This window comes from Coregonus clupeaformis, chromosome 11 (assembly GCF_020615455.1).
Source record: "Coregonus clupeaformis isolate EN_2021a chromosome 11, ASM2061545v1, whole genome shotgun sequence".
NCBI lineage: Eukaryota > Metazoa > Chordata > Actinopteri > Salmoniformes > Salmonidae > Coregonus > Coregonus clupeaformis.
This window is the reverse complement of record NC_059202.1, coordinates 49,389,727-49,417,005: the sequence shown is the minus strand read 5'-3', so window position 1 is coordinate 49,417,005 and position 27,279 is coordinate 49,389,727. Positions and strand designations below refer to the sequence as shown.

At 44.3% G+C, this 27,279-nt stretch overlaps 1 protein-coding gene across 2 annotated transcripts in view; it reads left to right on the top strand.

Annotated features, from left to right (window-relative positions):
• The window catches only part of LOC121577052 (PDZ domain-containing RING finger protein 4-like), a 117,824-nt gene extending 91,331 nt beyond the window's left edge, over window positions 1-26,493 (top strand). The window contains exons 5-8 of one of the 2 annotated variants that reach the window (XM_041890766.1): window positions 6,528-6,590; window positions 8,850-8,951; window positions 22,056-22,178; window positions 23,182-26,493. In XM_041890766.1, the coding sequence (XP_041746700.1) occupies window positions 6,528-6,590; window positions 8,850-8,951; window positions 22,056-22,178; window positions 23,182-24,747 (1,854 nt within the window). In that variant the 3' untranslated portion in view covers window positions 24,748-26,493. The remainder of the gene's footprint in view (window positions 1-6,527; window positions 6,591-8,849; window positions 8,952-22,055; window positions 22,179-23,181) is intronic. The other variant, XM_041890767.1, reaches the window with a different exon arrangement.
• Window positions 26,494-27,279: the final 786 nt, after the last annotated feature.

Genomic DNA, 27,279 nt, shown 5'->3' with positions numbered 1-27,279 from the left:
TTGGCCGGGCAGCCAGCTCTAGAAAGAGTCTTGGTGGTTCCAAACTTCTTCCATTTAAGAATGGTGGAGGCCACTATGTTCTTGGGGAACTTCAATGTTGCAGACATTTTTTGGTACCCTTCCCCAGATCTGTGCCTTGACACAATCCTGTCTCGGAGCTCTACAGACAATTCCTTCGACCTCATGGCTTGGTTTTTGCTCTGACATGCACTGTCAACTGTGGGACCTTATATAGACAGGTATGTGCCTTTCCAAATCATGTCCAATCAATTGAATTTATCACAGGTGGACTCCAATCAAGATGTAGAAACATCTCAAGGATGATCAATGGAAACAGGATGCACCTGAGCTCAATTTCGAGTCTCATAGCAAAGGGTCTGAATACTTATGTCAATAAGGTATTACTGTTTGTTTTATTTTTAATACATTTGTAAACATTTCTAAAAACCTGTTTTTGCTTTTTTATTATTTGATATTGTGTGTAGATTGATGAGGGGAAAAAATAAGTTAATCCATTTTAGATAAGGCTGTAACGTAACAAAATGTGGATAAAGTCAAGTGGGATGAATACTTTCCGAATGCACTGTAAATACACTGATATAACTGTGAAAGAAATACAGCATGCTAGACTTTCAGTTGTGACATGAATATGATTCCTCTGTGTCTTCTTATACAGATCTTAGTTAATATTGAATATGTAGAGTGTCTGTAATTTAATATGATTACACAGACTAAAAATACATAAATCGTTGGACTGGCACTTCATAATTTTTATATTTGCAATAATATACATTAAACCAACTCATATAAAAAGGCACTATAGTCTTTCTTTGAGTGTATAGCCCTGTTCTTCAAATAGAACTGCCATGTTTTTCGCAAGCTGAGGTTAGCTTATTTGTGCCCACAGACAAGGCTTTTTTCTCTGTTTCTCCCACTTATTGGCAGCACTTCCAAAGCACTGTCCTCACCTCCATTCTGCCCAACTTTCTCTCTCTCTCTCTCTCTCTCTCTCTCTCTCTCTCTCTCTCTCTCTCTCTCTCTCTCTCTCTCTCTCTCTCTCTCTCTCTCTCTCTCTCTCTCTCTCTCTCTCTCTCTCTCTCTCTCTCTCTCTCTCTCTCTCTCTCTCTCTCTCTCTCTCTCTCTCTCTCTCTCTCTCTCTCTCTCTCTCTCTCTCTCTCTCTCTCTCTCTCTCTCTCAATCGTTTGAAGTTAGCTCAGACCCGCAAGGTTTATGCAGCTGAACATGAGTTGAATACAGATCGCTATAGTCTGTGGTTACTGGGCTGCTTCTCCTCTCAAGTGTTCAGTCTATAAAAAGTCAAGCCAAGGAGCGCGTGCTGCATTCAGATGAGCTCCTACTGAATGTCCCGTACTGAATGTACTGAATGAATCCGTATTTCAGCTGTGTTTGAGATAGTGGATTGTGTTTCTGTGTGCCCTGATCTCACAGAAATACCAATGAATTATTCAGTATCATGCATACTATTTGGCAAAGCACAAGATGTAGTGTAGTAAAGGACCTTTTTGCATCATGCTTTGTGTAGTATAACTTTGCTTATAAATGGTTTGAGAAAAAGCTATGTAGTGTTTATGAAGACTTTATATATGCTCTATAAAGCCTTTATAAGTTGTAGGGTCCCACTTTAAATGACGTGCAGCTTATGTGCTCCTCTGTAGCTCAATTGGTAGAGCATGGCGCTTGTAACGCCAGGGTAGTGGGTTCGATCCCCGGGACCACCCATACGTGAAAAAATAATAATTATGCACACATGACTGTGAGTTGCTTTGGATAAATGCGTCTGCTAAATGGCATATTATATATATTTTATTATATTATATATAAAGCCTTCATAAAGCCTTCTAAAACACTACATAAATGTGTTACAAATCATATATAACTGTATGTCATGCTTTATAAAGGGTTCATAACTGTGTGACATAACCACCAATGTATACTCCCGAGTGGCGCAGTGGTCTAAGGCTGTGCTACTAGAGATCCTGGTTCGAATCCAGGCTCTGTCGTAGCCGGCCGCGACCGGGAGACCCATGGGGCGGCGCACAATTGGCCCAGCGTCGTCCAGGGTACTGGAGGGGAATGGCCGGCAGGGATGTAGCCCAGTTGGTAGAGCATGGCGTTTGCAACTCCAGGGTTGTGGGTTCGATTCCCACGGGGGGCCAGTATGAAAAATAAAATAATGTATGCACTCACTAACTGTAAGTCGCTCTGGATAAGAGCGTCTGCTAAATGACTAAAATGTAAAATGTAAATGTAATGTCAAATCTGACATAACTCACTATATACAATATGAGGGGTGGCATAAGCACCGCTTAATAAAGGCCTTATAAATCATATTAAATTAAGGCTTCACAAAGCATTTATAACCCTGTCATGCATCTTGGTACAGCATTGCAACGCCAGGATATTGGGTTCGATTCCCGGGACCACCCAATACGTAAAAATGTATTCACGCATGACTGTAAGTCGCTTTGGATAAAAGCGTCTGCTAAATTGTACATATTATTCTACACTAAAACATTTCTAGGATGGCCCCACCTCTTTCCCTCTTGGGTGCATAGTCAATATTGGACGTGAGCTCAACTTCCTCCAAAATGGTATACTGCAGGATGACACACATTCTAAAGTGCAGTCATACACAGCAAAAAAATGTTGGTAGAATCTTTTATTTTTTGCCTACTGTTTTTTCCCCCCAAATTCCGTTTTCTTGGTTTTGTTTTTCCAGGTTTTGGAAGTCCCCATTCGTTCTGGTTTACCCTCGTTTTTTCACACTTTTTTAATAGAAAAACAACTAAATTGGATTTTCTGTGTTCAAAACAATGCTTAAACCACATCAGGGGATGACCTTTGAGGTCTGGGAAAAATCTAAGAAGTGTTGATTTTCTGGTGTAGTTGCCCTTTAATTCAGTGAGCATGCCCTGCACTTTTGTTTGGTTAGCAGGTTTTCTGTAGTGCAGTAAGCACACATGTGATGTGATTCGGCTGCCAATGGAATGAGTGGAGTAAAAGGCCAGCAACACTCCCATGAGCCCCATGAAATGACACCATATATACATTCTACAGACCCTACTGATGATTCACATTGGGAGCACTTATTTGACCTTGGAACATGTTATAAAACCAAAATGTAATGCAAATGGCACTTAAATATGAACAAATATGAATAATTGTTCATGTTTAGACAATTATTTTTCATATATCATGAATGGTTATTGACATTTTCCTACTATTACGTGGGGGACGTTTTTCCTAGGTCACATAATTTTTATTTCCAAAATTCCGTGACCTGGAAGTACTTTTTTGTCTTGCTGACAAGCCGCTGATCACGTGATGAGTTCGCAAAAAAGGAAATGTATGGTTTAAACATGTCTTTAATGTTTATTTGTTTTAGCTGTTAGTGATAATTCCCTAAGTGTTAATACAGTTATGTTTACATCACTAAGCCTTTATGTACAGTAGGTGATATGAATGACCAAAGGTGTCTGACTTCATAGTAAGTACAGTGTCATATGATATAAGGCATTCATGTATTTGTTATAAATGACCAAAGGAGTCTGACTTTAAATTAAGTACAGCTGTCATGCGATACAGAGTCTTTATGGATGTGTAATGAATGACATACGGTGTCTCACTTCAAACTAAGTATTACAGGACACTATATAAAGTGTCAACAAATAGGTTATTAATGTTCTGCTGATTTATGAAGGTTCTCTCATGATCCACATGTTACTGTAGGGTGTTAGAGGTATTTAAATGGTTTGATGGACCTGCAAAGCTTGTGTTTGTGTGTGTGTGTGTGTGTGTTTGTCAGAACCAAGATGATTTAGAGTAGTCTAACCTGAGACTACCGCACCAGGTATTCCTCTTCTGTTCCCATGCTGGAGACCAGGGCTTGATTACAACCTGTCACAATGGTGCCAACATTTTGTGGCTGATCTTTCAGCGGGGAGTCTGTGAATGTGTCAAAGACCTGACTGGGCCCAGCACCGCACGGAATGGCTAGTTTTTTGTTTTGTGTGTGTTTGTGTACTGAGGAACATGTAACTTGGTTACAGAAGAAAGACACTTTCAATTTCTTTAGGTTGGGGGCTTCCATCAAGGTAAGTGTTTCTTGGTGGAACGTTGTCCCCAGGCTATTGCACACACAGCACATATAAGCCTGGGATATCAACCATTCAAAGTTGGCCTTGACTTCACTTTAGAGCGTATGCCATCCTTCAGCACAACATGTCACCCTTTATAAAGCATATCATATTCGACAGTGGGTTATGTCATATTTGACATTGGTTATTGTCACACAGTTGACACATTTATGAACCCTTTATAAAGCATGACATACGGTTATAGATACTTTGTAACACATTTATGTAGTGCTTATGAAGGCTTTATGAAGCCTTTATAAGCTGAACGTCATTTAAAGTGGGACCAGTTGTAGTGTGTTCATTGTGGGACCAATATTGGTTATCAGCGTCATTATAAAACACAATGACAACTGGAATTGCTTTTCTTATTAGATCAACATGTGTTAGTTAAACACACTCTGAACACTATAAACCTACAGTTCTGTATAATACACTATCTCTATAGATTTGCCTATAGATCAGTTTCATTATAGAAACATTGCATCTATTACAACCCACTCAGGTAAAATACAAGCCAAACTTCCATGAGAGTTCAGGTTCTGGGTATCACTCCACATGTTGTGACATTGGGTGAATCGCAAAAGCCCTTTCCTTGGTTCCTCCGGTTCTTTCTACTCTTCTCCTTAACATTTTTTCAAGAGGGACGCAAGGAGAGAAGACGTGACACAAGAAATCGAGGACAGGCCGGAGCTGAGAGCAGAGTCCCTCCCCAGCCCCAGTAACCTCAGAGCAGCCCTTTTTAAGGAACTGTCCTTTGTGACATACACACACACACACACACACACCGGACCATCATGAAGATGAAACATTCAGGCTGGCCCAGCCATCTCAGGAGATCCCGCCTGATTGGACAGAGTAAAACGAATGGCCCCAGACGGCAGTAATTGATTGGCCGTTGAAAGAGTGGCCTGCCCTCTTCGCTCAGTATCATTAGCCAGGGAGAATCATGGGAAGGAAGAGACATGGATGGGCCGTGTATGGATACTATATCTCTCTGTATCTGGTATGTTACATCTACCAATCACAACAGGAGGGATGGAGGGTACAGGTTAGCCCAACAGGGAAATCAACAAATAAAGAAGCAGAGTACACACACACACACACACAGTATTCCCTGATTGTGTTACTTTATGTACTTTCCCCAGACGTACACATGTCCTGACAGGTTTGTAGCTCTGTTCATTTAGCTGCTTCAGCAGTAGGGTAAAGTGGCCTTGATACCTGGACTGGACAGAGGCTATAACACATTCTGACAGCTAAGGCCTTCCTCTAGCAGCAGGGGCTTCAACCAATCACCAGATGGTGTTGAAAGAGGTCCTTTGTCTGGAAGTGTTGTATAACAGTTGTTACTACAAACCTACAGAGGTGTTATATAATTATATTGGGGACTAAATGATTATTGGATGTCATAAGAATTTTAGACGATGCTTTTACAGGTCAGTGGTCTCAGTAAAGTTGTATAGGTACACTACATGACCAAAGGTTTGTGGACACCTGCTCGTCGAACATCTCATTCCAAAATCATGGGCATTAATATGGAGTTGGTCCCCCCTTTGCTGCTATAACAGCCTCCACTCTTCTAGGAAGGCTTTCCACTAGATGTTGGAACATTGCTGCGGGGACTTGCTTCCATTCAGCCACAAGAGCATTAGTGAGGTCGGGCACTGATGTTGGGCAATTAGGCCTGGCTCGCAGTCGGCGTTCCAATTCATCTCAAAGGTGTTCGATGGGGTTGAGGTCAAGGCTCTGTGCAGGCCAGTCAAGTTCTTCCACACCAATCTCGACAAACGATTTCTGTATGGACCTCGCTTTGGGCACGGGGGCATTGTCATGATGAAACAGGAAAGGGCCTTCCCCAAGCTGTTGCCACAAAGTTGGAAGCACAGAATCATCTAGAATGTCATTGTATGCAATAGCATTAAGATTTCCCTTCACTGGAACTAAGGGGCCTAGCCCGAACCATGAAAAACAGCCCCAGACCATTATTCCTCCTGCACCAAACTTTATAATTGGCACTACGCATTCGGACCGGTTCCATTCTCCTGGCATCCGCCAAACCCTGATTTGTCCGTCTGACTGCCAGATGGTGAAACGTGATGCATCACTCCAGAGAACACGTTTCCACTGCTCCAGAGTCCAATGGCGGCGAGCTTTACACAGCTTGGCATTGCGCATGGTGATCTTAGGCTTGTGTGCAGCTGCTCTGCCATGGAAACCCATTTCATGAAGCTCCCGACAAACAGTTATTGTGCTGACGTTGCTTCCAGAGGCAGTTTGTAACTAGAGGACAGATGATTTTTACGTGCTACGCGCTTCAGCACTCGCCGGTCCCGTTCTGTGAGCTTGATTCAAACAATCTCTCCCCATCAGGTTGGGCCAAACAGCATCGCTGCACGGGACGGACGCATCAGAGAAGGAGACCACATTTTACAGGTAGGAAACCATTTCTTTCTATCTTTACCCTCAGCCCATCTTTTCTCTCTCTCTCTCTCGTCTCCACTCGTTTCTCATCAGAGGTGACATAAACCCTTTTTTATTTCACCTCCCTCTGCCATTGTCTCCCAGCACGAGAACCCATTCATTTTTAACAGCGGCATATTAAAAGAGAAACTCACCCCCTCTGTGGTGGTTAGTGGGGAGGAAATGTCCCTCTGGCTGTTTTAGTTACCGACTCAGCATCCGACCGGGCTTTTTAACAGCCGTAAGAGCAGATATACCCCCCACCTCTGGGTAACACACACACACAGCCACAAGAATGCACACACACCAGATCTCTTCCCTTTCCACACACACACACACACACACACACGCACACACAAACCCCTGGGTTAGACTGAGAGTCTCTCCATGTTATTACCCCTCAGCTCCATCCCTGGGCCAGGGAGGGTCGGTGGACCCTGGAGGCTATTAGTACCCCCTCCAAAGAGAGTCTTCTGGTGGGGTTAGAGGAACAAACAGCAGAGTCAGTGGAGCTGTATGGACCATTATGATGTTATTGGAGAGGGAGGGCGGTTGTGAGCTTTGTTCTCTTGTAGGGTGAAGGGCGGAAAAGGGGGATGTTTTAAGGTGTAATAGAGTGCAGGATCCTAGAGAGGTTGGTGTTTTGGGAGGTAGGGATAGAGTAAGGTCATATATTTGGAGGGAGAGGCAGATTGAGGGCTTCGTGGAGAGAGAGGGCTAGTAATGTTTTGGGAGGTTAAGGTTGTATAGGCTTAGGTTTTTTAAGTCATGTTTAAAAACAAACATCTGAGCGGTAGATCTCAGAATGGGATCTCGGCTCGGAAAAGGTTGGTGATCACTGGTATAAAGTGTAAGTGTGCTGTAGAGACTGAGAGCAGTAATGATTTTGGGAGGCAGAGGCACAAGGTTGTTACAGTAATGTGAGCGAGAGTGCTGGAGGGAGTGGAGACATGCTTTTGAGGAGAATGGCAGAAGTAGGCGGTAATGTTTGTTAGAGAGTGGTCTGTATCAGTCAGAGTGAACTCTCAGAATAAGGGTTAATGAGTTCAGGAGAGTGGAGGGGATAGTACTTTAACTATTTGCACATCGTTACAACACTGTATATAGAGATAATGTGACATTTGAAATGTCTTTATTCTCTTGGAACTTTTGTGAGTGTAATGTTTACTGTTAATTGTTATTGTTTATTTCACTTTTGTTTATTATCTATTTCATTTGCTTTGGCAATGTAAACATATGTTTCCCATGCCAATAAGGCCCCTTAAATTGAAATTGAATTGAATAGAGAGAGAGAGAGAGAGAGAGAGAGAGAGAGAGAGAGAGAGAGAGAGAGAGAGAGAGAGAGAGAGAGAGAGAGAGAGAGAGAGAGAGAGAGAGAGAGGTGAGTACACAGTGCAGTAATGAGAGGAAGAGGATTGAGGAAGAAGGCGTAAGGTAAGCACAGTTTTTTTTTTCTTCACGGTTTGGTGAGAGATAATGTATGGCCGGCGCTGGCTGATTTCCTAATTGTCTGCCGCGTGGCGCGTTGTCCGTGTGTGCACGTGTCTTTCATGCGGTGCAGGTCATAATGTGTTGTGTGACTGATTTGAGCTACGAGGCAAAGTGAGGGGAGAGGGGTTTGGGTTAGGGGTTGTGATCCAGGCCTCCACGCCCGGCACCCCTCTACTATTATCCCCCGCTGACAGGGACATTACTCTGGGCAGAGAAAGACGAACGCCCCCTGTCACGGCTCAGTTAATTGTGTGGGGCATCTGTATGTATGAATGTGTGTTGCTTCCAGATGCTGGATGCTTTCAGGAGCAGAGCATTTCTAGTGCAGATGATCGGTCCATAGACCACTGTCCCATTCATGATCAATCCAGCCAGGGTCCTGCCTGCCTGGCCTGCAATGAAATACAGAGTGGACACATAGGCTGCAGATCCACAGGAAGGAGGAGGGACTGTCTTGTGGTGCAGTACCTTTAGCTGTCTGCCAACCGGGCTCTTTCTACAGTGTTCGACTGAGTTAAATTTAAAAAAAGAGGGAAAGTGGCCCTTCCCTTTGTGTGTGTGTGTGTGTGTTCTAGCGTGTGTATGTGCGTGTGTGAGTTATAACAGGACAGTGTGTGATATACTGTATAGTGGGACTCCTGCCTCCACTTCAGGTTGCAACTGCTCTCTCTCTCTCTCTGTAGGGCAGTGTCTCTCCAGTGTGTGTGTGTGTATGAATAACAGTGTGTGTTGTTTCCACAGATCAATGGTCAGGATGTGCAGGACAGAGAGGAGGCTGTAGCTGTGCTCTCCAGTGTAGACACAAGGAAGATCGTACTGCTGGTCGCCAGGCCCGAGATACAGGTGAGCTCTCACACACACACACAAACACACACACACACACACACACACACTCACACACGCACACTACTGTAGGAACATCGTGCTGGTCGCCAGACCTGAGATACAGGTGAGCTTACCACCACTGATGGAGTTGAAGGGATTGTTTTCAGTTTTTTTCTACCCCAATCCTAATTGTTTACTTATCTCGAGAGTAAACTATTCCTTTAACCCACCCTTACGGTAAGCACAGGTCCATACTGTAGGCCATAGGATCAATGCACCAGTCATTAGAGGTATCTTTATTCATGACATCCTGAGTTAACATACAGTGAGGGACAAAATAATTTGATCCCCTGCTGATTTTGTACGTTTGCCCACTGACAAAGACATGATCAGTCTATAATTTTAATGGTAGGTTTATTTGAATAGTGAGAGACAGAATAACAACAAAAAAATCCAGAAAAACGCATGTCAAAAAAATGTATTAATTGATTTGCATTTTAATGAGGGAAATAAGTATTTGACCCCTCTGCAAAACATTAGTACTTGGTGGCAAAACCCTTGTTGGCAATCACAGAGGTCAGACATTTCTTGTAGTTGGCCACCAGGTTTGCACACATCTCAGGAGGGATTTTGTCCCACTCCTCTTTGCAGATCTTCTCCAAGTCATTAAGGTTTCGAGCCTGACGTTTGGCAACTCGAACCTTCAGCTCCCTCCACAGATTTTCTATGGGATTAAGGTCTGGAGACTGGCTAGGCCACTCCAGGACCTTAATGTGCTTCTCCTTGAGCCACTCCTTTGTTGCCTTGGCCGTGTGTTTTGGGTCATTGTCATGCTGGAATACCCATCCACGACCCATTTTCAATGCCCTGGCTGAGGGAAGGAGGTTCTCACCCAAGATTTGACGGTACATGGCCCCGTCCATCGTCCCTTTGGTGTGGTGAAGTTGTCCTGTCCCCATAGCAGAAAAACACACCCAAAGCATCATGAATCATTCAGATGTTCATTGGCAAACTTCAGACGGGCCTGTATATGGGCTTTCTTGAGCAGGGGGACCTTGCGGGCGCTGCAGGATTTCAGTCCTTCACGGCGTAGTGTGTTACCAATTGTTTTCTTGGTGACTATGGTCCCAGCTGCCTTGAGATCATTGACAAGATCCTCCCGTGTAGTTCTGGGCTGATTCCTCACCGTTCTCATGATCATTGCAACTCCACAAGGTGAGATCTTGCATGGAGCCCCAGGCCGAGGGAGATTGACAGTTATTTTGTGTTTCTTCCATTTGCGAATAATCGCACCAACTGTTGTCACCTTCTCACCAAGCTGCTTGGCGATGGTCTCGTAGCCCATTCCAGCCTTGTGTAGGTCTACAATCTTGTCCCTGACATCCTTGGAGAGCTCTTTGGTCTTGGCCATGGTGGAGAGTTTGGAATCTGATTGATTGATTGCTTCTGTGGACAGGTGTCTTTTATACAGGTAACAAGCTGAGATTAGGAGCACTCCCTTTAAAAAGACACCTGGGAGCCAGAAATCTTTCTAATTGAGAGGGGGTCAAATACTTATTTCCCTCATTAAAATGCAAATCAATTTATAACATTTTTGAAATGCGTTTTTCTGGATTTTGTTGTTGTTATTCTGTCTCTCACTGTTCAAATAAACCTACCATTGAAATTATAGACTGATCATTTCTTTGTCAGTGGGCAAACATACAAAATCAGCAGGGGATCAAATACTTTTTTTCCCTCACTGTACATGACACCCAAAACACAGCCCTAAGGCTGTAAATATACCACTTGTGTTTCTTAGATGAAACATTGCAGGGCTGCTACATGCCCCTTTATAAACACCACCTCACATCATGTTTTATTTTTATATAGCACCGGCCGCTGTAATTGACTTCCAACGGTACGCCATAAAAACTAATGGCATGCTAATATGCAGTGAGTTCAGGCCCAAGGCCATGGCGAATGGTGTGTGTGTGTGTGTGTGTGTGTGCATAGGGCTGTGGTGGTCATAAAGTTTTGTCAGTTGGTAACTGTCATGCAAATAACTGCAGGTCTCACGGTAATTGACCGTTAATTAACATAAACATATTTAGCATCTCCGGGCTTCTACGCATAGCCTACAAGCCACTGATGAGGAACTTTGGAACATCTACATTTTAAAAGGTCTAATAAATCCCTTTTAATATAGCCTACACTATCACATAACATCCATTCTTTATTTTAGGCAGGTCTAAAGAAACATGATATGAAGAGAACGTAGTCTATTTCAGAAGAACAGAATAGCATACTCTGAGTTGTCCTTATGTTAGGTCCTGATCTGGCCATGCCATATGGCTGTGGGCTACACTAGTTCATTTAGCATACAAGATTTTCTTATAATTCCGGTGGCATTATTTTAAATTATTTTATAGTATGAAGAATACAATTGAACATAGCTGAATAAAATAGAAAGGATATTTTTTCCCAAATGATTTCCGAGGGAGTGCGTACATGCAGCTATTCTGTGTTGAGCAGATACCAAAGTGATCATTTGAAACAGGTCCTCCAATATGCTTAATTTAGAGTTATTTATGCAACTTTTGTTGTAATACAAACGTTGGGCTATATGTTTTGATATCTAATACATTCTATGGCAGCATGATGTGACTCAAATTAAGATTTGAAAAAAGTTGCATGAAAGGCATGAGCTCTGCTCTGTTTCTTGTGCAGGCTGCACACACTTCATCAGTCTCTCATTCACAATTTGACAAGCACTTGATAATATTCTCACCCAACAGACTATTCTCAAATTAATCAGGGTTTTACATATAGCCTACTAATATACTGTATGTGTGGATTTTTGTTTTATTTAGAATGGCCCACTAAAAAAAACATCCGTAGCCTGCACTCAAATAGCGAATTGAGGAAGTGCTTCCTGCGGTTACGTTTTTAATATGCCAGGTATGCTACACCGGTTGGAAAGCGGATTAATGTGCTTTTGAAAGACTCTCTCTCCAATAACAATTATTTTCTCTTAATCCACTGATTTGGTCACTCATCTGTAGAATGTTTTGTATTTCCCCATGCATGCTTGCGTTCAGTTCGTTCAGTTTCCCAAATATGTCTGTTACATAGGCAAGGAGACACATTTTCTTTTCATTACACAGAAAGTCAACCAGGTCAGTTTTTTTTACATCCATTGTGAATGACAACAGTTCCTCTCTCAATGCGAAAAATCTTTACCATCACTCCCCCTCAATAACCACCAAGCCTCAGTATGAAATAGAACATTGTCATGCTCTGATCCCATATCTCCACATAGTTTTGCGAACAGCCGTGTGCGCATTGGATGTGGTTTGATGTAGTTTACATTCGAAGTTACCTGCTGCAGTATATATTTCCGAGTTCTGTGCTCAGCTCTTTTGCAGCCAGTTGGTCTCGGTGTATCATACAATGTGTCCATATGGCAGAGGGAGACACAATCATAACTAGAGTGCCGAGGCCTGCCCGCCTTCCCGCTTTAGATGGAGCCCCATCGGTGCGAAAGTCCACCATTCGATCCCATGGAATCTGATTTTCATCAATATAGCCACGCAGCACACTGAACATCCCCTGTGCCCTTTCATGCTCGGGAATCGTGAATAGCATCCCCCGACATGTATAGCAAACAAAAGTCAATGGGCATCACGGCCCTCACAGCTAACGTCCATTTGGACACCATAAACTGGGGAGTTGTTGAGTTGTTCAGTCAGAGTTTCCTCTTGATTGCTAGCAATAGCATAAATTATTTGTTTAACTGACAAAGGTATTGATGTGAGTTTCTGTGCCTCTGCCTGCCCACACATTGTTTTCACCAAATCAATTGTGGCTGGTAATATCAAAGTCTCTGCAATAGTGTGTGGTTTCATAGTGTAGCGGGCCTAGCCATTCACCATGGGAATGATTCAAGTGCAACGGTAAAGTGCGTATTTTTCTCATGGTCTAAAGGCGCTCTCTGGTTGAATTTTATCTTTTAGATTTTAAAGTTAACCACATTAAAATGATTTTGAGATACAAAGACGGTATTATAATATATATATTTTTTGTATATATATATTTTCTCCAGGATTTCGTAAAATGTCCCGCAACCCCATTTTCATATCAGGCGAACCCACATGGGGTCACGAGCCCTAGTATGGAAACCGCTGCTGTATTAGCTATCTACGTTTGGTCTGACTCTTAGTCCATTTAGCAAGCTAGCGATTAGCATTAGCAGCAAAAATATATATTTTTGTCACAACTTGCTAAGAAAAGACAAACTAGCAGACAGTTTGCAGACAGTAAGATACACACACTAATAGTGTAATTGTAGAACGCTTGTGGAAGGCAGCATCGTTTTCAAAAACTTGTTGCACCTATATGACAATGCAGACTGCAGAGTGAATGACAAGAAAGCGTTCGTGACGCCGTGGTAGAGCAACTGCTCTCTCCTTGAGTGACGGGGCAGGGATTGGTAAAGCGATATGCAGCAGGAGGAGGGAGAAAGACGACTCAAGTAGCAAACAGAGTAAACTATAAAAACGGACATTACACCCGCCTAAGTTGCGTATCACATTTAACAAACCGAACATTGAAATACCATTATAGAAGGTGAAGTAAAAACCCAAGGGTTTTTCTTCATTTTGACCATTTTTTACATTGTAGAATAATAGTGAAGACATCAAAACTATGAAATAACACATATGGAATCATGTAGTAACCAAAAACGTGTTAAACAAATTAAAATATATTTTATATTTGAGATTCTTCAAATAGCCACCCTTTGCCTTGATGACAGAATTGCACACGCTTGGCATTCTCTCAACCAGCTTCATGAGGTAGTCACCTGGAATTAATTTAAATTAACAGGTGTGCCTTGTTAAAAGTTAATTTGTGTAATTTGTGTAATTTCTTTCCTTCTTAATGTGTTTGAGCCAATCAGTTGTGTTGTGACAAGGTAGGGGTGGTATACAGAAGATAGCCCTATTTGGTAAAAGACCAAGTCCATATTATGGCAAGAACAGCTCAAATAAGCAAAGAAAAATGACAGTCCATCATTACTTTAAGACAGGAAGGTCAGTCAATCCGGAAAATTTCAAAGACGTTGAAAGTTTCTTCAAATGCAGTCGCAAAAACCATCAAGCGCTATGATGAAACTGGCTCTCATGATGACCGCCACAGGAAAGGAAGACCCAGAGTTACCTCTGCTGCAGAGGATAAGTTCATTAGAGTTACCAGCCTCAGAAGTTGAAGCCCAAATAAATGCTTCACAGAGTTCAAATAACAGACACATCTCAACATCAACTGTTCAGAGGAGACTGCGTGAATCAGGCATTCATTTTCGAATTGCTGCAAAGAAACCACTACTAAAGGACACCAATAATAAGAAGAGACTTGCTTCTGCAAAGAAACACGAGCCATGGACATTAGACCGGTGGAAATCTGTCCTTTGCTCTGTCCAAATTTGAAATGTTTGGTTCCAACCGCTGTGTCTTTGTGAGACACAGAGTAGGTGAACGGATGATCTCCGCATGTGTGGTTCCCATCGTGAAGCATGAAGGAGGAGGTGTTATGGTGTGGGGATGCTTTACTGGTGACACTGTCTGTGATTTATTTAGAATTCTGCAGTGATACGCCATCCCATCTGGTTTGTGCTTAGTGGGACTATCATTTGTTTTTCAACAGGACAATGACCCAACACACCTCCAGGCTGTGTAAGGGCTATTTTACCAAGAAGGAGAGTGATGGAGTGCTGCATCAGATGACCTGGCCTCCACAATCATCCGACCTCAACCCAATTGAGATGTCTTGGGATGAGTTGGACCGCAGAGTGAAGGAAAAGTAGCCAACAAGTGCTCAGCATATGTGGGAACTCCTTCAAGACTGTTGTAAAAACATTCCAGGTGAAGCTGGTTGAGAGAATGCCAAAAGTGTGCAAAGTTGTCATCAAGGCAAAGGGTGGCTACTTTGAAGAATCTCAAATATAAAATTTATTTTTGATTTGTTTAACACTTTTTGGGATACTATTTTATTCCATATCTGTTATTTGATCATTTTGATGTCTTTACTATTATTCTACAATGTAGAAAAAAAATTAAAATAAGAAAAACCCTTGAATGAGTAGGTGTGTCCAAACTTTTGACTGGTACTGTGTATATATTAGTTTTGATTTAGAATGGGCCATTATCATGCACCTGTCGGAACAGGTGCAGGGGCAACTTGGACTCAGGGTTAGATGTAAAATAGTAAATGTAAATCAAGGACACCCCAATTAGTATGATATGTTACGTTTCCTAAGGTACAGTGCATTCGGAAAGTTGTATTTATTTTTTATTTAACTAGGCAAGTCAGTTAAGAACATTCAGAAAGTATTCAGACCCCTTCCCTTTTTCCACATTTTGTTACATTACAGCCTTATTCTAAAATGGATTAAACAAATGTTATTCCTCATCAATCTACACACAATACACCATAATGACAAAGCTACAACAGGTTTAAAAAAAACGTATTTACATAAGTATTCAGACCCTTTGCTATGAGACACGAAATTGAGCTCAGGTGCATCCTGTTTCCATTGATCAACCTTGATGTGATGAGGTGATTTTGAAGGAGTCAGGCGCAGGAGGGTAAATCACAGAATAATAGGAGTTACGCAGTAATGCGTAAAAACACTCCAGTGCGCACTGGAAATTACAAGACACATAGGGAATATTCCCGGCGAACAAAATACACGGAGCTCCACCGAGCTTCTCTCTCCTCCACAATAAACAATCACACACAAAGACAAGAAGGCAGAGGGAACACTTATACAGGTACTGATGAGGGGATATGAACCAGGTTTGTGTAATAAACAAGACAAAACCAATGGAATGATGAGATGAGGAGCGGCAGTAGCTAGAAGGCCGGTGACGACGAATGCCGAAGCCTGCCCGAACATGGAGAGGAGGCAGCTTGGGAGGAAGTCGTGAGCCCTTAGCCAAGGTAGGCCACCAGTACTTTCCGGTCAGGCAGCGCACTGTACGACCGATACCTGGGTGACCAGAGGAGGGGGACGTGTGTGCCCAATAGATGAGACGGTCACGGACAAGAGCAGGCACGTGGAGGTGGAGATGGCTCTGTGCGTAATGCCTGCTCTATGTCTGCGTCCATCGCCCATACTACCGGCGCCACAATGCAGGAGGCCGGGAGCCATCTTCAACAGAGATGTGATGGGAGCTGCGACCTTGCCAAAGCCCCGGATAAACCTCCGATAGCAGTTGGCAAAGCCATGGTTGGAGTCTGCCAATTACGCACGTCAAAAATGCGATCTCCCTCTATCTCCACACCTGAGGTGGTAATGCAGTATCCGAGGAAGGAGACGGACTGTTGGAAAAACAAACACTTTTCTGCCTTGGCATAAAGGTCATGTTCCAACAGTCGGGCCAGCACTTTGCGAACCAGGGGACACATGCTCGGCGCGCATAGCGGAATACACCAGAATGTCATCGATGTAGACCACTACACCGCGACCAAGCATGTCCCGAAACACCACGTTCACAAAGGACTGGAAGACGGATGGAGCATTCATCAAACCATAGGGCATCACCAGGTATTCATAATGACCCGTGGTTGTGCTGCATGCTGTCTTCCACTCGTCCCCCTCTTGGACACGCACCAGGTTGTACGCACTCCGGAGATCTAATTTTGTGAAGAAGCGCGCCCCATGCATTGACTCGATTGAATGAGGGGTAGAGGATAACTATAACGTATTGTCCCCTTGTTCAGTGCTCGGTAATCAATGCAAGGGCGCAGACCTCAGTCTTTCTTCTTCACAAAAAAGAAACTTGAGGAGGCGGGTGAAGTGGCGGGACGTATAAACCCCTGGCGCAGGGACTCGGAGACGTATGTCTCCATAGCCTCTGTTTCAGCCTGCGACAGGGGATACACATGACTCCTGGGAGGCACAGCGTCTACCCGGAGGTTTATCTCCCGCCCGATGAGGTGGTAATTTGGTCGCCTGTGTTTTGGAAAATGTGTGCGCCAAATCGAGGTATTCGGGGTGAATGCGCATGGTGGAGATAGTGTCTGGACTTTCCACCGTGGTTGCACCAACGGAAACACCTAGACACCTACCCTGACACTCTCGCGACCACCCTGTGAGAACCCTCTGCGTCCATGAAAAGGTGGTGTTGTGTAGTGCTAAGCAGGGAAGACCTAACACAACAGGGAAATCAGGAGACTCAATAATAAAAAAAAGTGACTTGCTCTCGATGAGTCTCATGCGTAACCATAGTGACTGGTGCTGTAACTTCCCTAACGAACCCGGACCCTAATGGTAGACTGTCAAGTGCTCTGATGGGGAGTGGAATGGACAGGGTACCAATGTAATGCCTAGGCTATGTGCAAATGACCTGTCCATAAAGTTCCCAGCTGCGCCTGAATCGACCAGCGCCTTACACTGGGGAACTACCGTGTAATCAGGAAAGTGGATGTGTAGGGTACAGTGCGCAGCAGAGGGCTCTGAATGAGTGTGGGTGTTTGATACCTGGGGTGACGCGAGAGTGCCCTGCCTGATGCCTCCAGACCCAAAAGAACGACGACAACAGTGTGCAGCAGAATGTCCTCCCGTGCCACAAGAGTGACACTTGAGCTGTCATCCTCCGCTCTCCCGGATCGCCGCTCCACCCAGCTCCATCATCTCGTGATCCGGGTTGGGGGGTTGAACGGACAGGCCCCTTCCAGGACATCCTCTAGAAGCCAGCAGGTTGTCCAACCGGATGGCCATGTCCACCAGTTGATCAAACAACAATGTGGTGTCCCGGCAGGCTAGCTCCCTTCAGACGTCGTCTTGTAGATGGCACCGGAAGTGGTCGATGAGGGCCTGCTCGTTCCACCGGACCCAGCCGCTAGAGTACGAAACTCCAGGGCGAAGTCCTGCGCGGTCCTCGTCCCTGCCTCAGGTGGACAAGCTGCACGCACACCTCTCTAACTTCGGGCGGGTGATCGAAGACGGCACGAAAGAGGCAAGCGAACTCCCCGAAGTTGTCCAACGCGGCTCCTCCTTCACTCCAGACCACGTTGGTCCACTCCAGGGCTTTCCCCGAGAGGCAGGAGACAAGGGTGGACACCTTCTCCCGCTCCGATGGAGTCGGGCTGATGGTCGAGAAGTATAAATCCCTCTGGGTGCTGGGGTGTGGGTGGCTAGATCCGGTCGTTCAGCTGGTCCCGAAAGATTGGGTCCTCTACACTCCAGGAGTTGGACGTCCTGGATAAACTGATCCATCGCTTCTCCCAAGCTGGTTAGCATAGTTGAATGCTCCCAGACCCGTGCCACGACTCCAGGCAGGTGCTCCTCTCCTGCTGACTCCATGTTTGGGTGTGTGATTCTGTGATGAGGTGATTTTGAAGGAGTCAGGCACAGGAGGGTGATTCACAGAATAACAGGATTTATATTGAACCACAGAGTTACGCAGTAATGCATAAAAACACTCCAGTGCGCAAAACAGGGACACAGGGAATATTCCCGGCGAACAAAATAAACGGAGCTCCACCGAGCTTCTCTCTCCTCCACAATAAACAATCACACACAAAGAACACTTATACAGGTACTGATGAGGGGATATGAAACAGGTGTGTGTAATTAACAAGACAAAACAAATGGAATGATGAGATGAGGAGCGGCAGTGGCTAGAAGGCGGTGACGACAAACGCCGAAGCCTGCCCGAACAAGGAGAGGAGGCAGCTTCGGAGGAAGTCGTGACACTTGAGATGTTTCTACAACTTGATTGGAGTCCACCTGTAGTAAATTAAATTGCTTGCACATGATTTGGAAAGGCACACACCTGTCTATATAAGGTCCCACAGTTGACAGTGCATGTCAGAGCGAAAACCAAGCCATGAGGTCAAAGGAATTGTCCGTCGAGCTCAGAGAGAGGATTGTGTTGAGGCACAGATCTGGGGAAGGGTACCAAAAAATGTATGCAACATTGAAGGTCCCCAAGAACACAGTGGTCTCCATCATTCTTAAATGAGCTGGCCGCCCGGCCAAACTGAGCAATCGGGGGAGAAGGGCCTTGGTCAGGGAGGTGACCAAGAACACGATGGTCACTCTGACAGAGATCCAGAGTTCCTCTGTGGAGATGGGTGAACCTTCCAGAAGGACAACCATCTCTGCAACACTCCACCAATCAGTCCTTTATGGTAGTGGCCAGACGGAAGCCACTCCTCAGTAAAAGGCACATGACAGCCCGCTTGGAGTTTGCTAAAAGGCACCTAAAGGACTCTCAGATCATGAGAAACAAGAGTCTCTGGTCTGATGAAACCAAAATGTAACGGCAGGGACTGCGAGACCAATCAGGATCGAGGGAAAAATGAATACATTTTAGATTACGGCTTTAACGTAACAAAATGTGGAAACAGTCAAGGGGTCTGAATACTTTCCGAATGCACTATTGTATTAATTTGTGATGTCCATCATCCAGTTTGTATGATATGTTATTAATTCCAATTTGTTGTGGCTAACGTTGGCTAGGTGGCTAACATTAACTAAGGTAGGGGTTAGGGTTAGGGGTTAAGGTTACGGTTAAGGTTAGGAGTTACGTTCAAGGGATAAGGTTAGGGGAAGGGTTAGCTAACATGCTAAGTAGTTGCAAAGTAGCTAAAAAGTAGTAAGTAGTTGAAAAGTTGCTAATTAGCTAAAATGCCAAAGTTGTCCGTGATGAGATTTGAACATGCAACCTTTGGGTTGCTAGACGTTCGTATTATACGCTTACCCATCCACCCAGACCAACCACCCTACTTTCCAGGCTGGCAGGGGGAAAAAATACATGTCATATGTATGAACTTGCATAGCGAATGGAGGATGCTTTTCGTGAGGTTAATTTTCATGCCAGCCAGGTAGGCTACTCTGGTTGTAAAGCAAAGCAATGTGCTTAATAGTAAGACCAAGGGCGGAGCAAGTAGATGCCTAGTGGTGGCTATTCAGCAGACTGATGGTCTGGGGGTAGAAACTATTGGCCAGTCTGTACGTTTTTGCCATGATGCTCCTATACTGCCCGCGTCTGAGTGATGGAAGCGGGGAGAACAGTCCGTGGCTCGGGTGGCTGAGGTCCTTGATGATCTTCTTGGACTTCCTGCGACACCTGGTGTAGTAGGTGTCCTGGAGGTCAGGCAGTGTGCACCCAATGGTGCATTCGGCTGAGAGTACCACCCTCTGTAGAGCCTTGTGGTCTCCGGCGGGGGAGTTGCCGCACCAGGCTGTGATTCAGCCCGACAGTATACTCTCGATGGTGCTCCTGTTGAGCACTTTGAGGGCCCTCAGGGACAGGCTGAATTTCTTCAGACTCCTGATGTTGAAGAGTCGCTGCCCTTACCTCTTCCATGTGGTTTGCTCATTTCTGCTCCTCGGAGATGTGTACGCAGAGGAACTTGAATTGCCTACCTCCACTCTGTAGGCTGTCTTGTCATTGTTGGTAATCAGGCCTACTACTGTCGTGTCTTCAGTGAATTTGATGATGGAGTTGGAACTGTGTGAGGTATACAGGGAGTACAGGAGGGGACTGAGGACGCACCTTCACCATCTGGGGATATCAGAGTGATTAGAGGGACAATGGAGCGCTAAGTACCAGGTCATTAGCGACTGGCCATTAACAAGTATGATAGGCTACTAATGGCCATCAGCGGCATCAGAGCGCAGTTCTGGAGAAGCCTAGTTACCGTGACTCAGCGGTCACGTGGAATTTGACTGCGGTCATGACTCGTGACTGCCGGTGTGGCGATAATACGGTCAATGTAACAGCCCTATGCGTGCGTGCGCGCTTATGAGTATGAGCCACTGAGTACGGCAGATGAGCCAGGAGCCAAAATGGACTCTCTACCTTCCCCTTTTGGTAATTAAATAAGCCTCTCAACGTAAATCTAAAGTCTTGGCTGTGATATGGATCCCATTTGGTTTGAGACAAGCAGACAAAGAGCTGATGAATGACATTGAGGAACAAGGTCAGAGGTCAAGATCCTCTGTTCATGCTGCCAAACATGCCCTCGTAAAACTGACTATCCTACCGATCCTTGACTTCGGCGATGTCATTTACAAAATAGCCTCCAACACTCTACTCAGCAAATTGGATGTTGTCTATCACAGTGCCATCCGTTTTGTCTCCAAAGCCCCATATAATACCCACCACTGTGACCTGTACGCTCTTGTTGGCTGGTCCTCACTACATATTCGTCGCCAAACCCACTGGCTCCAGGCCATCTATAAATCACTGCTAGGCAAATCCCCGCCTTATCTTAGCTCATTGGTCACCATAGCAACACCCACTCGTAGTCTGCGCTCCAGCGGGTATATCTCACTGGTCATCCCCAAAGCCAACACCTCCTTTGGCCGCAATTCCTTCCAGTTCTCTGCTGCCAATGACTGGAACAAATTGCAAAAATCTCTGAAGCTGGAGACACTTATCTCCCTCACTAACTTTAAGCATCAGTTGTCAGAGCACCTTACCGATCACTGCACCTGTACACAGCCCATCTGAAATTAGCCCGCCCAACTACCTCATCCCTATATTGTTATTTATTTTGCTCATTTGTACCCCAGTATCTCTATTTGCACATCATCTCTTGCACATCATTCCAGTGTTAATACTAAATTGTAATTATTTTGCACTATAGCCTATTTTATTGCCTTACCTCCATAACTTGCTAAATTTGCACACTGTATATTAATTGTATTTCTGTTGTATTTTTGATTTTGTTTTGTTTTACCCCATATGTAACTCTGTGTTGTTGTTTTTATCGCACTGCTTTGCTTTATCTTGGCCAGGTCGCAGTTGTAAATGAGAACTTGTTCTCAACTGGTTTACCTGGTTAAATAAAGGTGAAATAAAATAAAAAAAATAAAAATTGAAATATCTATATGTGTGGTCAGGCAGGGATACTTGATGGGGACGTTGTTAATGATCTATCAACAGTTTTATAATGCTTTCAGCTATTGCAACGCAAAAACTCCATGACGTGTGTCTTATTGTGGATCTCGGATGGCCAGTTGGTGTAAGCCAGGGCTTCTCATATTCTGGTTTTAATCCTTTTCTCTCCGTCTTTATTTCACTCTACCTCGCTCTATCCCCTCCCCGTCTCTCCCTCTCTCTCTAGCTAGAGGAGGCGTGGTTGGATGATGAACACAGTGAGTTTCTGGAGCAGTTGAAGTTGGAGATGTTGGAGGAGCAGCAGAGAGAAGAGATGGAGCTGGAAGCACTACAGGAGGAACAGGAGCAGGTGAGACCCACAGGGACAGACCAAAGGGTTTATACTCTCCTTTTGTATACAGAGCTTTTCCCTGAGGAACAAGTGAGGTCACACCACCATGTAACATAGGGACAAACCAAAGAGTATACCATGGAAACCAATGATCTCAAACAGAGTGCCTACTTGAGGCATAACGCTTCTACGTGTCTATGAAATGACTGACTGTATGACGGTCATTACTGGTTATAAGAGAAAGGCTGTTGTAGTTTGAAATAACCAGTAACGCTAAGTGGAGCGGATGAGATTATATCAAACTGTGTAGTGAGGTTCTTTCAAATCTGATGGAAATGTCTAATAATATTGTTTAAAGCTTTATTAATATGGAAGAGGGTGAAGAGCATTTTAAACCCCAATCATTGGTGACCATAATTTAAATTCTTGGGTTTTGTTTGGAGATTAGCATACTGTAAATGGGTAGATAGAGAAGTTCAAAAGACTGCAAAGCATGGGGAAAAAACAACAATTCCCAGCGTAGCAGCGTAGTGGTACAGAACTCCACAAGAATGGAGGGAATCCCAGTGGGGAACCCAAAGCACTGACTTAGTTCAAAACTATTTCAGACTTCAGAAACTCCCAAATAGTTACGAATATAATTTCCTTTGTCTAAAATTCCCAGTTTCCAAAAAGTTTTATACAAGACACGTATGCACTTCATTTATTGTTTTAACCATTGCTTTATGACACAATGTACAAATACATATGTAGTATGTTAATTTGATCACACTGTTGACGCAGAGTGTTTTCCTGCACTCAACTCTGGTCCTCGAAGTCAGTTTCACTGCTTTATTTCATTGTTCCCTTCTAATCAGGGACTGATTTAGTCCTGGCACACCAGGTGTGTGCAATTAATTATCAGGTAGAACAGAAAACCAGCAGGCTTCGGACCTCATAGGGTAAGAATTGAATACCCCTGATGTAGACGGTCCTTTAGCTTTTTTACTGAAAAACTCATGTTATTCATTTTTTCTTTCAGCCCAGAGGAACAGAAGAGGATGACATCACTGCCACCTGTTCCTCCCTAACTCAGGACAAGGACAGCGAGATGGGGATGTCTGACCACAATGCCCTTCTAACCCACATCCAGAGACGACTGTCCCAGTGCCTGAGGGATAGACAGGACACTGGGCATCATCGTCTGGACGAAGAAGAGGAGGAAGAGGACTTGGAGGTAGAGGAGGGTGACCGCTTCCAGCAGCTCCTGGAGCTGAAGTGTCAGATCCGTAACAGCGGGGAGTACGACCTGTTCTACAGCAGACACAGCACCATCGAGTGTAGTCTGGGAGAGCCAGCTGGCGGCGTGCAGCGTGAGCTCCGCATGCTCAACGAGGAGCTCTGCAGCATTGAGCTTGAGTGCCAGAACATAATGCAGGCACACAAGCTCCGCAAGGGGCCGGGGGGGACCCAGAGAGACCAGGGGCAGCAGGTGTCTCCCCAAACCGGTCGCCCTGTGCCCAAGGACCAAAGCTTCCGCCAGGGCATCAGGGACTCGCCCAGCAGGTGCAAGCTGGCTGACATCAACGAGCGTCCGGAGAAACCAGAGAAGTCGGACAAGGACAGCTCAAGCGCCTACAACACGGCAGAGAGCTCGCGTAGCACGCCGCTGGCCATGGACCGCTCCCCCGAGCATTCCCTCCAGAGGAGGATGATCACCATCACCAATCAGAGGAACCTCCGCAGCAGCCTGGCAAGCCTCCATGCCACAGCCAGCCCCAGTCCTAGCCCCAGCCCCACACACCGGTCCCTCCACCGAGCCCCCATCCCAGGCAAGGCCAGTAGCCCCGACCACAGCCCCAACCCCTCAGAGTCGGACCAGACGGCCCCAGCAGATGATGAGAGGAGTGGGAACGGGAAAGTGAAGCCTCAGCATCCTCCCAGGGCTTCCCAGATCCCTTACCTCTCCCCATCCCGTAGCTCCCAGCATAGGCAGCCCAACGCCAACATTCCGGCACACGCGCGCCACTACCAGAGCTACATGCAGCTGATCCAGCAGCGCTCGGCCGTGGAGTACGCTCAGAGCCAGCTCAGCCTGCTCAGTGTGGTCAAGGAGCCCCAGCTGATCCCCGCCAACGAGGCCAAGATGGAGTGGAAGGTCAAGATCCGTTCAGACGGCACGCGCTATATCACAAAGAGACCCATCAGGGACAAGATCCTGCGGGAACGCGCCCTCAAGATCAAGGAGGAGCGCAGCGGAGGGATGACCACAGACGACGACGCTATGTCCGAGATGAAGATGGGGCGGTACTGGAGTAAAGAGGAGAGGAAGCAGCATCTAGTCAGGGCTAAAGAACAGCGGAGGAGACGGGAGTTCATGCAGCAGAGCCGGCTGGAGAGCCTGAGGGAGAGTCCTCAGAGCAGCAGCGAAGGACGCAAGGAGGTCAGCATCATTGAACTGAGCCACAGGAAGATGATGAAGAAGCGCAACAAAAAGATCCTGGACAACTGGATGACCATTCAGGAACTGATGACTCATGGGGCCAAGGCCCCTGATGATCCCAGGGCCAAAGTACATAACGCCTTCCTGTCGGTCACCACTGTATAATATACAACTAACACATAATCTACAGCAGTGTTTCTCAACCTTATTCATACCAGGGGCCAGCAAGCTATGGTTCTTACCTTCATGGAGGGCAGCTTACATTAAAAGTGATTAAAATGAAAACTTACTAAAATGAGTGTCAGTTATTAACCATCTTAGGGACCAGTTAGCAACATCCCAGGGACTGATCCTGGTCCCCGGACCGGAGGTTGAGAAATACTGATCTAGCTACAGTACCCCATGTGGTATAATATACTTGCCTCGTTCAATGTGGCGTTTTTATGAGGACGATAGGAATATTTTTCACAACTTTGTTACCCGAAAAATTGCATTTTGTAAAGAATTTTAACCAATGTTTTCAATTTTTTTGATATTTCTTTCATCTGTTTTTCATTCTGTCACTCTCTTCCAGTTCCAGAAGCACTTTTGTATGAGATTACTGTGCAATTATCTTTCTTAGTTCATCCTTTCTTAGTTCATCCTGTGAAAATGTTAAATTATTTTCATATTTCTGTTCTGTTATGCAGTGATTCCAACCCACACAAGTCAGGATACTTGGACTCTCTCCAGGGGAAATGTGTTGAATTGAATGTACAGTACAGAAATGTATTGTAATCCTACTTCTTGCAGGTCTAGATTTGATAAACCAGCCTTTAGATTTGTCTTTATCGTTCAGGACTTTCTACAAATGTCACAGATACATTCAGGACATTCTGCAGATTCCACACACACACATACAACTTCAACTACAACCACTGATTTACCAAATATAATGACACATATTCCTTCAAAACAAGATAGTTATGTGGCATTTGATAAGGAGAACTTGGAATGAATGCATACAGCTTCTACCTGCATATTCTAAGGGGACCAATGTTGAGATAGATACATTAGCTAAGGACTGGACTACCTGACCTATACCGTTTACAGTATGGATCATCTAAACCTTTAAAGCCAAGAATGTATCACCATTCCAAAACAAAGGACCATTTGCAATTTCCTTTGCAACCATTATAATTGCAAAGGATTATTTTATTCCAAGAGGCTATGAAGACAAGCTGTGATATGTTGCAGCCAACAATTACTCTGCAAAGCATCAGGAGTTCTTCCAATGGAATACTGGTAAACCCTCTTTTCATAAGATTTTGCATATTTATGTTTACATAATCCTATATTTTCCACACATTAGGTATTGTACAATGTTAACGTTTCTCAACAAAGCCTTAACAGTTTCCAATTAGATTCATGTAACTTTGTTGTGGCAAGAAATGCGTTATGAACTGTCTATAGTTCTCTGTTGCAGCTCAAAATTTTTCTAACTTGAGCTCAGGCTTCATTTCAAAACAAGTAAAGAATACTATATGTTTTAACAATGCAGGATCATTTCAGAACACACACACTCCGTATGCTTGTACTTACTAGTTATGGATTGGATGATTGCCAGTGAGCAGGACTCATAACTTGGCAGTACATTTTCCAATTGTGAAATCAGGTTTTACATACGTATAACTGCACACATTTCAGTCTGGTTCAGTGTACAGTAGAATACATACTAGTTTCAAACGCCTCATTTTCAGTTTAAATATTGTAAATGTGAACTTTGAAACCAACTCCTGTATTTGTTTCAAGTCAATGTCAATGGTCTTATTTCAAGTAATATGTAGTTGGCACACTTGTAGCCGGGTAAACGTGTGGTATAACTGTGATCATTGAAAAATGACATGAGAATAAATGATAGTTTTTTTCTTTCTTTATGGAACGTTTGCAGTAATGTTTTGACTGTGTCCTTCAGTCTGCTTTTCTATTCACAACACATCACAGTGCTTGGAAGCCAATTATGTGTGAAATGACTGCTAAAGTATAGGTTTTCAAACAGCAACAGTATATGTGATGGAGCTCTAACAAGCAGAAAATCCAGACTTTAGACTTTAAAATTGCTTTTAGATTTCTTGGTTAACTCAAATAGAAACGTTATGTCACATTCATAAATTAAGTTGAAAATCTTCAAGCATCATTATCTCTTGCAGTTTTACTGAGATATTCACAGTTTATAATGAAAATAGAAAATCTTCATGCATCTTGCATTCCTTGAGAAGTCATTGTCAAGAGATTATTTCACATGAGAACAGTCTGACAAATTGTTTTTGGAAAGGAACAGGCTTGTTCAATGGACTCATTTACACCTCAAATTTCTCCCCTGAAATATATCTCTCCTTTTGTTTCTTATTAACAATTAAAATCACCTTCCACTCAGATAGCTCTTCATTAAAATATATCAACCACTAAATCATTTCAATGGCCTGTCATGAAGTGTGAGGGGAACGCATTGGGATACTCCAACATTCCTCAAATTATATTTCGATATGAACCGTCTGTCGTCTATGGTCGAAATTGGAGTGTCACGCATACTCGCCTCAAGACTTACTTTATACTCATGGGTTTTGCAGTTAATTGAAACCCTCTATCGTTTTTAGAGACTGAGCTATCTGTATTGGTGCAATAAAGACATAAATCTCCCCTGAAGTTAAATGACTG